Here is a 14,099-nt window from a genome sequence, read left to right on the forward strand (position 1 = left end):
CTAACCCGAACCGAGAGATGTTTCAAAGTCTTCGAAGCGGAAAATCACACATAACTAACCCGGAACTTTTGACATGACAACTGGGTTGTCGATTGTCTTCGCGGATCGGCAAACGGGCCGGCGGAGAGCAATATACAGTTCATTCCCCGGAGGAGGGTGGCTGCAGTTGTTGTAATGTGCATGAGGAGAGCTTTTTACATGCCTATCAATGATCAAACCTAAGTAGTCCTTTATTTAAAGAAAGTTTGTAGTGTTTACTTAGTAATTGCTGTATTCGTGGCTATTTTTAACACAAAGTTGCAATTTCTGATCGGGTGCAAAATTTGACAGAACATCGGGCACACCAAGAGTGCAAAAGCCGAGTATATTGCTCCCCAGATGGGGGTATGTCAAGGAGCATGTCAGCCACAAAATGCAAGCCACCTCCGTATTAAAATGATCCCAGTATTTGACATAATACAAAACAAGATGTTTACTCACTTCCTCGTAAGTCCTATGGTCCCACAGTAGTAGGGCTTGTTTTGGCCAATATCCACGGTGAATGGAACCCTTTTGAAGCTCCAAAAAGGCGCACACGCCTCTCCCTCATACAGCAAGATTTTTCTGCAGCCGTTTGGCTGGCGTGATGCGAAAAATAAATGAATTAATCCGCAAAATCAGCTGAATCCTTAGTTCTTCTCATACAACAGTACAGCTGTATAGTGAAGAGGACTCCTTCTACCGTACACGTCACAGCGCCCTCTTTCTCAACTCGAGACTGTTGCCGGAAGTCACTCATTTTCACGGCACGGGATTCAAAAAATGTAATAAATATAGCGATCGCTTCCACACACATCCAAGCGGTCCATACCATTCAGGAGCATAAAATACCGCGTGTATTTTGAAATAAACATGCTTTTTTGTGTCACATGCACTTTAAAGTCATCATAAAATTTTAGACCAACAAGCTAAACAGGCGTCTGTTAACGTCAGTTATTAAGTTTTTCGGATAACTAGTCTAATGCCGCGTTCAGACCAGTTGCGATTTGTCGCTCGCACTACGCCGGTCGGCAAATGCCGTTTTGTGTTCACTCTTTACATTGTCATAAGTTGGAAGTCCACGTGCTCCGAACAACTTCTGGTTTACGTACCATAAAAATAAGTAATGTAACGACTTCAGTCTTATTGTCTCCTAATATTACTTCAATCTCCTAATATTACGCTAAAAGTAGTTTGTGTTGATAAAAACCTTACATTGGTAAAAGTCTCCAGCCCGTGAAACCAAACAACTTCCTGTTCACATAACGTAAAAATAAGAAACAAAATGACTTTAATCTCAAAGTGTTATCGTTTTAATTTTTAAACCCCTTCAGACACTCATTTTTTTCTGCTGGGCAAAAAAAAAGTGCGCTGAATTTTACACAACACAAACACTAAAACAAAGTGCAATTTTTCAGTTGGGTATATTTCATGCTTTTGTTGGTTATATATATGTTAAATGTGTTTTTAATGAGAAATGAGCACTTTACAATGTCCTTTTGGAAGTTGCGTTTGGGCAGCCGTTTTCAAAGAGGAAAAAATAGCAAAGAAGGCATTCCAACCTCATCATTTGATCTCGATGGGTAAAGTTTCATCCAATCATTTCCCAAAGTGGCAATAGCAACTAAATTCAGTGTATTTATGTATTTAGAAACGCAAATGTTTCATGTCCTTCAGCAGCATGCTTAGGTCTGAAGGGGTTATAATTATAACCAGTGTTGTTAATAACGGCGTTACAATATAACAGCGTTACTAACGGCGTTATTTTTTTCAGTAGTGGGTAATCTAATTAATTACTTTTCTCATCTTGGCAACGCCGTTACCGTTACTGAGGACGGAAAGGCATGCGTTACTATATTGGTCGAAAAGTCTGAGGGAGACTGACTCACCGAGACGACAGAGCAAAGCAGGAGTAGGGAGGAGGCAAGAAAGTTGTGAGGCCAAGCAAACGCGATGCTAGGTAGCTCCAATAATACATGTTGTAGCCGATAGTGTTGTAGCCGATAGCCTACAAACTACGCCCGCATGTTATGGTAGATATGGTAGACATGGTAGATATCACATGTACTGTACATAGATATAACTAGATGCAAAATGACAGACATGGCACTAAATGAGTTAGTCGACAGCCGCCATCTTAAAGCAGTAGACTTTTTAGGACGGCTCTGTTGTAGAGAACCTTCCTAGCAAACCTAAGTAACTTTTTATCTAAAATACTTCTAAATCGGCAAAATCTTGACTTGAATCTATCTTTAAATGATGAAACAGTTTTAAAACTTTCATATGTCGAAAGTAGAGAGAAGGGAACTAATGCAATAATGGGAGCAATTTTAACAACTTTTAACAGTTGATTCAGGGTAAAGGGTAAATTAAGGTAAAGAATTGGGCTCGGGCCAATTGTACCAAAAACCTTCACAAAAAACTTCACATCGTGTGGCCAATGTTTTTTTTTTTTTTTTTTGTTTGAGGAAAAAAAAAAAAAGCAATTATCACCAATTACAATTAATTGAGTTACTAACGCAATTACTTTTTGGGAGAAGTAATTTGTAACTATAATTACTTTTTTTCAGTAAGATTAACAACACTGAATATAACGTATTAATTTTCCATAATACTACGACTCTATTCGCGTAAAATCATGACTTTAATGACGTAATATTAAAATTTACTTCTTGTAATATGATAATTAACATTTTGACTACAGTGACACAGGTAGTCCCCGGGTTATGAACGAGTTCCGTTCCTACGCTGGCAACGTAACCCGAATTTCCGCGTATGTCGGACAGAAACGCACTAGTGAAAAGATATCACTCTGCTCTGCAGTCTGTTACCTAGAGAGCTGCTGGATTAAAAATGTTGCTGTTCATACTGCAGTTATTGACATGCAATGTTAAGTTTTAATAACTTCATTCTGACAACATAGCCGACACTATTGATTGCATGGGTCATCGGTGATTTTCATGTGTGCATATTTCTTTTTTATTGGCATGCTAGGACGAGCCCATTGACTCGCGCTATCTTAGCTAATCCGGAGCCCTGGAACTAATAAATAACTGCACGGAATTTGTTGAAATCAACTCCACCGACTAACTAAAACCCCACTAACTGGAAGATTAAGCCTAATGTAAAAAAATCTGAACTTCCCCTTTAACGCTTCAAGCAAGCAAGGTGTCAGGTGGTGTTATTAACAAAAACAAACTTTTTCAAAATATATTTTGATTTTAGTGCTGCAACGATTTATCGATTAACTCAAGTTATTCGATTAGAAAAAAAGATTCAAATTAAATTTTGCGTCTTCGAGTATTTGTTATATTAAAATGGCGTTGTAAAAGTTTGCTTAGAAAGTGTTTGCATTCAGTTTTATTGATTCGGGTAGATACAATGCCCTCTAGTGGCAACAGTGAATATGACATAATTCATTTCACATGGCTGAAGCCAGCTGTTCCCTGTTAAGACCAACATAAGATGGGTTTTTGTTTGAGCATGTTTTTTTTTAAATGCATTTGTAGTTTAGTTTATTGGCATATTTAGCCGTTTTTTTTCTGTGGGAATGTTTTTGAACCATTTGTTAAGAGCATTGTGAAAAAAAAAGTTGTTTCTTTTGTGTGTGCATGCTCGAAATAAAAAAGTTTCATCATCATCAAAAAAGAAGCATTTTATAGCATTTAAGCTGGCAGACTTTTGCTATGTAAGTCAGCCAATTGTTCTTTTGTTGTACTTAGATCCTCATTCATTTATTTATTTTTTGTATACCATTTGAGGCTCAGCTCAGGGTTTTTAATTTTTTATGTTCCTTATCCGATTATTCGATTAATTGAATTAACCATTTCATCGATTAATCGACTAAAATAATCAATAGCTGCAGCCCTAATTTATTCCCCAGTTAAACACCCTACTGTTTCAATACGTTTTACCGTAATTTCCCGAATATAAGGCACACCCGTGAATAATGCGCACCCAGAATCTACTTGTATAATCTAGGGAAATTTATTGTACCCGTTTATAACGTGCACCCTAATTTTAGCACCAATGAATAGAAGAATACAAGAAAACAGAGCTCGTGTACAGATACAGAAATGTCATTTTACTGAATGGTGAAACACAGCACAAGCATAGCATTTTGGTAGTTCAAAACATTACCATAAACTGACAATATTTACGGTAATAATATGATTTGACAACTTCTCCAACTTACCAGAATCTAGGAGAAAACAAAACAGATGTGACTTTTCTTTTAAAGGCTGCTGTATAACTTGCTCGTTTCATCATGATGAATAAATGTTTCTTCCATGGATTGATACGGTAAAATGAAAGTGAGAACGTAAGTCGGAAATCCGAGAGCGCTCATCGCTGTCGACACGACAGTAACAATAGGAACTATTGTTATTTGGATTTGAGTTTCCCGAGGGACAGATATAGTTGACAGACACACACAGGAAGTCTGTTGTTACGTAAGTTATGGTCCGAGTTGCAGAGCTGCAATGAACGTTGACTCAAATGAGTTCAAGAAACTAAATTCTGTGCTTTACGAAGAGTGAAAAAAGCAGAATTTAACACAGACCAAATCATTCAGCTGATCAGAGTGATGTATTACCGAAACAAAATGGTGACGTCACGTACCGTAATGGTCGGCAACGGATCGCCACATACGTTTCTTCAACACAACGTGGCCGTGTCAATAAAAAAGCTTCTAATAATTTTTTAAAATTCAAATAATATGGGACCCTTAATGGAAAAGAAGAGAAAAATCCAACCTTCAATACAAGTGCATTCATTCAGTGGGGAAAAAATCCCACATAATGAAAAAAATTATAAAAATAAACACGGTCCCAGGTTTCAACTGGGACGGTGTGCTTTGGTCAGATGAGACCAAGATTGAGCTTTTTGGCAACAAACACTCTAAGTGGGTCTGCCGTGCCACGAAAGATGCGCATGCTGAAAAGCACCTCATACCCACTGTGAAGTATGGGGGTGTGTCACTGATGCTGTGGGGCTGTTTCGCTTCCAAAGGCCCTGGGAACCTTGTTAGGGTGCATGGCATCATGAACGCTTTGAAATACCAGGACATTTTAAATCAAAATCTGTTGCCCTCTGCCCGAAAGCTGAAGATGGGTCGTCACTGGGTCTTTCAGCAAGACAATGACCCTAAACATATGGCCAAATCTACACAGAAATGGTTCACCAGACACAAAATCAAGCTCCTCCCATGGCCATCTCAGTTCCCAGACCTTGTTTTGTTGGCAAAAGGGGGTTGTACAAAGTATTAACGCCAGGGGTGCTAATAATTGTGACACACATTATTTGATGTCAAATAATTATTTCTTTATGAGGGATTTTTTTCCCCCACTGAATGAATGCACTTGTATTGAAGGTTGGATTTTTCTTTTTTTTTCCATTAAGGTCCCATATTATTTGAATAAAAAAATATATATATATTAGAAGTTAAAAACACATCTTTTTCAGGGGTGCCAAGAATTATGGAGGGCACTGTATATATAACATATATATATATATATATATATATTTCTGTCTCCATCCATGTACCCGTTTATAATGCGCACCATGATTTTACAAGTTGATTTTGGGGGGGGGGGGGGGGGGGGGGGATGCGTTATATTTGGGAAATTATGGTATTTATTTTCAAAAACAACAGCAAAAGAATGTACCAAAACACTTTTCTCCTGAATACCAGGGGTTGCTGCAGCACCCTCAGCACCACACTTCCCGCGGATACCTTTAGTTCTAATATATTTCTTTCTCTGTTTGGACTTTGAATGGGAACTCATCGCGTGACAAAAATGCTGCCGGTCTGAACGCAGCATAAAAAACACAACAGGCTATCGGCGGTCAGAGCGGGGGAAAAAAACCCATAAGTCACACTTGTGTATAAGGCGGAGGCTAGCCAAACTATGAAAAACATGCGACTTATAGTCCGGAAAATACAGCATACAGAACACCAAACAATGTAAAAAAATAAGTGCGTTGGTGATGGCAGTGAAGTTTTTTCAGCGGTCTTGAAATTCTGAAGTGTTTTAAAACCAACCAAACTAACAAACAAACAAAAAAAATCAACAGAAATGTTTCGTCCATCATATGGAGGAAAAAAAAAAGAAAAAGTATACACAAAATAGACAAATGTACATGTTTATATAAAAAAGACATTAGTGCAAAGTTTGAAAAGTAGAAAAAAAATCAGCGTACAAAAGAAAGTCAATGTGCTTTGTTTCTTTTTAAGTCCTTCTTGGAATATTTGGACTGTGTTTACTTGTAGCAGTGTTCTTTCCCCATTTTTGTACCCTCAGTTTCCTGGCTGGAAGGAGTACAACGAGGCGCTTTTCATGTTTGGAATTTTCCAGGGAGGGAATTAAAATAACGGGAGGGAAAGACTAGTATTTGTCCAATGAAAAACATGAACTCCACAATTTTTGACCTATTACTTTTGATAACAAACAACAACAAAAAAAGTGTACATTTGTGGAGATTCCTGCTTTTTGGTGGACGGTGTACATATGTGTGTGTATGCAAAGCCCTTATTACAAAATATTGGTAGTATTTTTGTGGAATTTTAAATTTTAAAACAACTCATTCATTGCTATTGATAGGCATTAAATCCATTCCAGCTGTTTCACTGCTATTGACGCGCTCGACATCCAATCCATTTTGACTGAGAGGGTCGGCAGTGCGATCCCCAGTCAAAATGGACTGGATATCCAACACTGTCAAAGCAGTGCCCCAAAATGTTTTTTTTAACAGATGTGTATTGCTGATAATTTTCACATTTTAACATAATTTTCATGTTGAAGTTTAATGTGAGAACATTTTGCTCAGAAAACATGTTTCAAACTATTTAATGTATTATAATTTTACGCTAAAATGTGAAATGTTGACGCTCGTCTGCGTGGCAGTCACGCGCTTGATGGGGCTCGTGTGCGGCTGGATGTGATGGGGCGCGCCCGGGTGGGGGGTCCCGGTGCTGGGATTGGCAGGGGATGTGGCGTAGGGTCGGTCGCCAACAGGCTTACACTCACGAGGGATTCAAACGATTACTGGGTTCTAGATATCAGAGCTGATTTGTGTACACTCTACCCCAGACATGTCCAAAGTCCGGCTTGGGGGCCAAATGCAGCCCGTGGTCAAATTTCATCCAGCCCCCAGCCTCTGCCAGAAAATCAATAACGTCTGGCCCGCACACAGACTTAATGAATTGGTCAGCAGTACTGCTACCAGCATATGAAGTAGCTTACGCACTAAATGCTGCTCCTCATTTACCCACTAAAAGGCAGCAGCACTCTAAGCAACATTACCCCGTGTGGCCCTTTACTTCCAATTTTCTAAAGTGCCGACAATCAACAACAAAAAAAAGTTAACTGCGACGGCCGACGCCTCAAGGATAGGTGGAAATTGGACTATTTCTTCACTAAAATAATAGGGCTGTCAAAATTATCGCGTTAACGCGCGGTAATTAATTTTTTTAATCAATCACGTTAAAATATTTGACGCAATTAACGCACATGTGCCGCTCAGACAGTATTCTGCCTTTTGGTAGGTTTTACAGCAAGGCTTTTTGTGCTGTCTAACAGCGAACTCTTGTGGTCGCTTTGCGACATGGTTTGTTTTTTCTTGCCAGTTCAATATGGCTGCACGACATCTCGGGCTGACGCCTACGTTGTAATGTTGTGCTTATATGATCCTTGGACAAGATTTGTCCGTAAGTATGGTTGTTGTAAAGAATGTACATATTATGTTAGTAAGCAAAATGTTATATTTTTTGTATGAGACGCTTTTTGTTTATGTTTAGTGAACCTGTATAGCGTGCTAAGCTAACGTTCTTGCTAATGCAATGCTCGTGTACTTTTTTTTTTGTAGTTTTACGACGGTCTAAAGAGGACAATGGTTTGAGGCCATTTTATTAATAAATCAGATGAAAAAGGAAGAAGTCTGATTATTAAGGCGTCGTTCACTAGCTGTCTAGCTTTGGAAAAAGTAGACGCTTCGGAGTGAGGACAGCATAGACAGATTTAAATGACAGTAGAGTGAAATGCCCACTACAGTCCTTATGTACCGTATGTTGAATGTATATATCCATCTTGTGTCTTATCTTTCCATTCCAACAATTTATTTTACAGAATATATAATTTACAGAAAAATATGGCATATTTTATAGATTGTTTGAATAGCGATTAATTGCGATTAATTTTTAAGCTGTAATTAACTCGATTAAAAATTTTAATTGTTTGACAGCCTTATAAAATAAGCAACAACTAATAATACTACTAAATATATATAATAATATAATATATAAATATATATATTATATATAAATATATAAATACTACTAAAACTAGTAATCTAATCAATTCTTTTCCCATCTTTGCAACGGCGTTACTGAGGATGTGAAAGGGCGTTTAACTAAAATTTGGTTGAATGAGTCCAAGTTGTCTGATTTTTTTCATTGCTGCCTGGGAGAGATCAGAGGGGGAGGGGGAAGGAAGGGGGTGGTGACGCTGTTGCAAACGCGATGATGCTTGGCTAGGTGGCTCGGCGCATTAGCCTGGCATTCGCGTCTTTACTAGCTTTTAGCAAGGCGAGTGTCATCGTAAACTCTCGCCAGGAAGTGTATGTCAAAAAACTTTGGCCAAGTGTTTAAGACGACGCTCACCACACTCAATGTTAAAGCTAACACTAATGCTATGCTAACAGTGTAATTTACATTTAATGTATGAAGCAAAAATGCATATTCTCTCTTGCCAAGATAAGATAAATCTTACAATGCATGAACCACATCGTAACACCTGTGAGGAAGAGCGGAGACAGCACCTCTCACGACTGACACGACCAACGTAGAATATGAAAATGTCACGTACTGTGAAAATATGACAGAAATTATGTCGCATTTTTATCTCGTCATTGTCTCATCAGACGAAAACTGGCATTTTGTCTTGTTTGTGTCTCCCAAGCAATGTTTTTATCTTGTCAATGAAATATTTTCGTTATCGTCATCGCTGACGAAAACAACAATGGTTAACCTTGTGCGTTTTTATGCTAAATTTTATAAGTTTGAATTCTATGTTAAACACGAGGCATGTCGTAAAATAGTTCACATTTGAACATGGGTTTCACATTAAAATGATATGTGCCAAATTGATAGGGTAAGATAAGCTTCACCTGATTGGTCTAACATTTAAATACGGTAAGTCAACTTCTATACTTCGGCATTCGTCAAAACAATAATTGAAAACGGAATTGTTTCGTTTAAGCAAACGTCCGACAAGTTAATGTGGTAACATACTAGAGATCGATTGATATGGGTTTTTCAGGACCGGTACCGATCGATTATTAGTAGTTAGAGGGGCCGATAACCGATTTTTGGAGCCGATATTCATTTGTAAAGGTATTTAGTGTAAACATCGGCGCAAAAAAATTGAATAATGCAAACACTGAACTTCATTGAAATAGCTAACGCATGTTTATTGAATCACACAAATAGAAAATAATAGCTAATAATAGGGTATGCCTTGGTTCAGTGGTAGAGTAATTGTTCTTTAACCCAGAGGCTGGGGGTTCGATTCTACGCCCTGATGATCTTGTCTAAGTTCCCTTGAGCAAGATACTAAACCCCACATTGCTCCTGGTGCTGCGTCACCACTAGGTAGGTGAGGATATTGTGTGAAGCGCTTTGAGGGCCTTAAAAAGATGGAAAAGCGTAATATAAGTGTGACTTCATTACCATTCACCAATCAGAGGGCGGTGTGAATACTAGCGCAGAAGAGAGGCGCGGCTGCATTTGAGCCAAAATAACCAATTTTAAATAGATTTTTTCACATCGGCCGGTCGGATAAAAAAAAAAAAAAGGGCAGCTATCGATATACGTCAAACTTCCAAATATCGGCGCCGATAAACGGCCCGGCCAGTAATTGGTCTCTCTATAACGTACATCACGTTAAAAAAAGAGTCAATTAAATTGCTTTGTTATGTTAATGCGAAAGTAGAACATATTTTCACATACTAACATACGTTATGATAAAAGTGAAAATGAAATGGCTTCGTCTTGTTTAGATGAATGTGAAAGACCGACTTTGGACATTTCACTGCGTGACTTACGTCAGATTTTAAAAATTTGGAAACGGTAACACTTTGTTTCGACAAATGCGAAAGTCAAACTTAGTTCCAAGTACTAATTTACGTAACTTCAAAAAATATAAAATGGAGTCACTTCATGTTGTTGTAACGCAATAAGTTGCGTCATGGTAAAAAAGGGAAAATGAAACTTGTTTTGGACGGATGAGTAAGACAGACAAACTTAGGTCAAGTTAAAATTGAAACTGGAATCATTTTGGCTAGGTTCATACTAGGGACGTGGCAAAATATCGAAATGGTGATTTCTTTGACTTTGTATCCCAAAAGGTTATCGATATGCTCCTGCCAAGAATCTAGATATCGTTTTAAAAAGGTGTCAATGTCGAAAAAAATAAAAAGGAAACAACAAGTTGCTACAAAAACCTTCCACCATCATAGTGTCTCAATTAACATTAAGGCTGCATTGATGGTGCTTGACACCCAATTAATTTAGGCTAGGCTCATACTACAGGTCTTATTGCACAAATACGATTTTTTTGCCATATCTGTTTTTTTGGCATGCCCGTTCAGACTGCCTTTTTCCATTGTGACTGTTCAAGTATCACGCTTGCGCACTAATCCGCAGTCCGAGATGCGCTCAGCAAAGAGACCTGCATGCGCAGAAGCATCAAAACAAATTACACATGCTAGCTGTATGTCATTCCAGAGTAATCATATTTTGATTTCCAAAAAGAGGACACAAATAACAGACATGAATATTCCTGTTTAGTCTTATATTCCAAGTTTAAATACGCAGCCACGCACACACATAAGTGTGTGAGTCAGTTTGCCCCGACTCGGCCATTATGAGGCTTATCGTTTTCTTAATTTTTTTTTTTTATGACCGTGGTCGAGCCCACCTGCGAAAAGCTGAGTTCAAGCTAGGCACTAACGTTAATGAACAGCTACATCGCTGCCGTCCTGCCTACCGCTCTTGCTCTTTGCTGACGTAATTGCTGCATGAATTCCGATTTGGGAGACTTGACGGTTCAGACCGCTGCCACATTCTGGAAAAATGTGGCCAAGATCGAATTTAAGCCACGAAAGTGACTCAGATCAGATTTGAAATAGTCCACTTCTATGCCACCTGTCCCGTTCAGACCTTCAAGTTAATGCCTCACTCGAGTCGGAAAACATGAAAAAAATCGGATTTGTGCATTAATACCTGCGGTCTGAACCTAGCCTTTGATTGGACAAATGCAAAAGTCAAACACATTTTAACGTAATGACTAATGTCAAGCTCTAAACTCCAAAATTGTTTTGACGAACTTGATAATTTAATGTAAATAACGTCACGTTAAAAAAAATTAACATTGAATCACTTCATTTTCCTTTGACGAAAGTTTGAAGGTCAACTTATTTTAACATTATTACTAGAGATGTCCGATCACGTCATTTTCAAAGTATCGGAATCGGCAAAAAAATATCGGCCATGCCTTTCTTTAATATATATATATTTTTTAATTAAATCGTTTTCTAATTGTATTTAACGTTACAGACATAATATGTTACACTTTTCCGAGTCTTTAGTTTAGGCTTAAGGTAGGGTTATCTAATTTATCCCAATCACGGCAGTAATCAATTTTTTTTATAAATGTATAATGTTAAAATATTTAAGGCAACTAATGCCTGTGCTACACGACCCACTCACGAATTATCGCGCTCCATTTGTATTGGTGCCGTTTTGCCTATATAGAGAGCTTAAAGACAGCGTAAAATGAGTAGAGTGAATTTTGGCAGCCTTTGGAGCCTTATTTTAATTGGCTAAAGCCTTACAATCCCTCTCCCTACGATTAGAAATATCATGGGAAGCAAGGTAGCAATTGATCTTTTTCTTAACACCTTATGTTGTATCCCATCGCAAAGATTTAAGAATTGTTAGCACTACGCACAGTCATGTTTCCACTTGTCATGGTTCCACTTCCCATCATGCATTTGGGCATGGCCTTCAGTATCATTTACTGAAAGCTCAACAAATACACTAGATGGCAATATTTAGTCACAATATACAAAGTCACAAGTCTTTCTATCCGTGGATGCCTCTCACAGAAAGAATGTTAATAATGTAAATGCCATCTTGAGGATTTATTGTCATAGTAAACAAATACTTATGTACTGTATGTTGAATGTATATATTCGTCCAAGTTTTATTAATTTTTTTCTTAATGCATTGCCAAAATGTATATGATCGGGAAAAATTATCGGGAATGATTGGAATTGAATCGGGAGCAAAAAAAAAAAGCAATCGGATCGGGAAATATCGGGATCGGCAGATACTCAAACTAAAACGATCGGGATCGGATCAGGAACAAAAAACATGATCGGAACAACCCTAATTATTACTAGTGATTGCTGCCAGCCGTCCCTGTCAAAATGGGATTGGACGTCTAGCTTCGTCAATGGAACTAAATGCGTTTCCGTGATCTGGAATAATTATTTCTTCATTTGTCAGCAATACACATCTGTAAACTTGAAAAACACTTTGGAGTATATCCAGGAAAGTCTTTAGGTGAGTGTGTGCAAAAGGTTTGATTCCCTGCCTCACTGCCACGGCACCTTGTGGCCGACTTCGCGTTCATCCAGCAACTCCACGTCAGGCGTGGCTGCCCGCTCGCCATTGTGTGCAGAGTATCGCGAGCAGCGCAGCGGCAGCGTATCGGCAGACGATACTGCCAACGCGTCCAGACTCTCCACGGAGTCCGCCGCCACCCGTCCGCTTTCGTGCTGCGGGCACAAGACGTAGCGGTTGGGGCGGTGCACCTCGGCCGTGGTCATTTCCAGGCGCTTGAGGTCTAGAGGGGAGGAGCTCCCCATGGGGTCGCAGCCGCCTACAGCGCCGGCTTCCGAGGAAGACTCGTCCATATTGACGTAAAGAATCTCATCCGGGTCTTGGGGGTCCGGAAGCTCGTCTAAGGCTTTTTCCAGCTCGCAGCGAAGAGACTCGAAGGACGGGCGGTCTTTGGGGCTCAGGAGCCAGCAGGAGAACATCAGAGCGTAGCTGAGGAACAACCGCATTCTTTGTTAGTTCCATCTTTTAGAAGAAAATCCTCAAAGATAACTGTCATTTTTCGTTGCATGACGCTGATTTCAAATCTGCCATCATTTTTTTTTTTTTTTTTGCGCTTTTGTCTTCTTGCAAATGACATTTTTGATCAAACAGGTTGCTGCCAAAATTTTCCATTAGGATAGTCTCTATGTTAGCTTAAGGGCTGCCATTGACGGCGCTAGACATCCAATTAACTTTGACTGGACTGGACATCTAGTGCCGTCAATGGCACTGAACCAATGCATTCACAACCAGTGCTGTGAGCAATTTACAGGTTACTTCTTGTTCATTTTAGGGCATTTACAAGTTACTTCCTGTTCATTTTGAGTCACTTCCTATTCATTTGGGGACATTTTGAAGTGACCCGTAAACAGCGTTGTCACTAACGCTTAGCTAAGTAACGCGTTATTGTAATCTGATTACTTACTTTCAGTAACAAACAATCTGATGTGTTCATTTTTCCAAACTAGTAATCTTATTAGTTTCCTTATTGTCTGTGCGTTACTATTTTGTTATTGCCTCATAATGTATGTAAAATTAAGAATATTGTAGTCATGTACGAAGAGCATTTTGAATAGAAAATGTTCAAACAAGTTCCCACTGCGTGTTCGTTTCCATGGTACTAATTAATTAATTTACTTTTTCAAGTAATCTGTGACAACACTGCCCGTAAATGCCCCAGAATCAACAGGAAGTGACCCGTAAATGCCCAAAAAAGTAAAGGAATTGACTGAAAATCAACAGGAAGTGAGGTGAAATGCCCCAAACTGAACACATTGCCTGGTATTGGCTGCCATTGACGGCCATAGAATGTCCAATCCCTTCATTTGCTGCCACAACTCCCAGTTCAAAAGAATTGGATGTCTACTAGTGATAAAGTCACTCCAATTCACAGCAGAAGAATGGATATAGCTTGTTT

General features: G+C 38.9%; 1 protein-coding gene across 3 annotated transcripts in view; it reads right to left on the minus strand.

The window, feature by feature from the left end:
• Positions 1-3,751: 3,751 nt before the first annotated feature.
• Positions 3,752-14,099, minus strand: part of LOC130918016 (tyrosine-protein kinase receptor UFO-like) — a 113,731-nt gene continuing 103,383 nt past the window's right edge. For 2 of the 3 annotated variants that reach the window (XM_057839863.1, XM_057839862.1), the window contains one exon: positions 3,754-13,132. In XM_057839863.1, the coding sequence (XP_057695846.1) occupies positions 12,676-13,132 (457 nt within the window). In that variant the 3' untranslated portion in view covers positions 3,754-12,675. Of the gene's footprint in view, positions 13,133-14,099 lie in introns of all 3 variants that reach the window. The other variant, XM_057839864.1, reaches the window with a different exon arrangement.

This window comes from Corythoichthys intestinalis, chromosome 6 (genome assembly GCF_030265065.1).
Source record: "Corythoichthys intestinalis isolate RoL2023-P3 chromosome 6, ASM3026506v1, whole genome shotgun sequence".
Classification (NCBI taxonomy): domain Eukaryota; kingdom Metazoa; phylum Chordata; class Actinopteri; order Syngnathiformes; family Syngnathidae; genus Corythoichthys; species Corythoichthys intestinalis.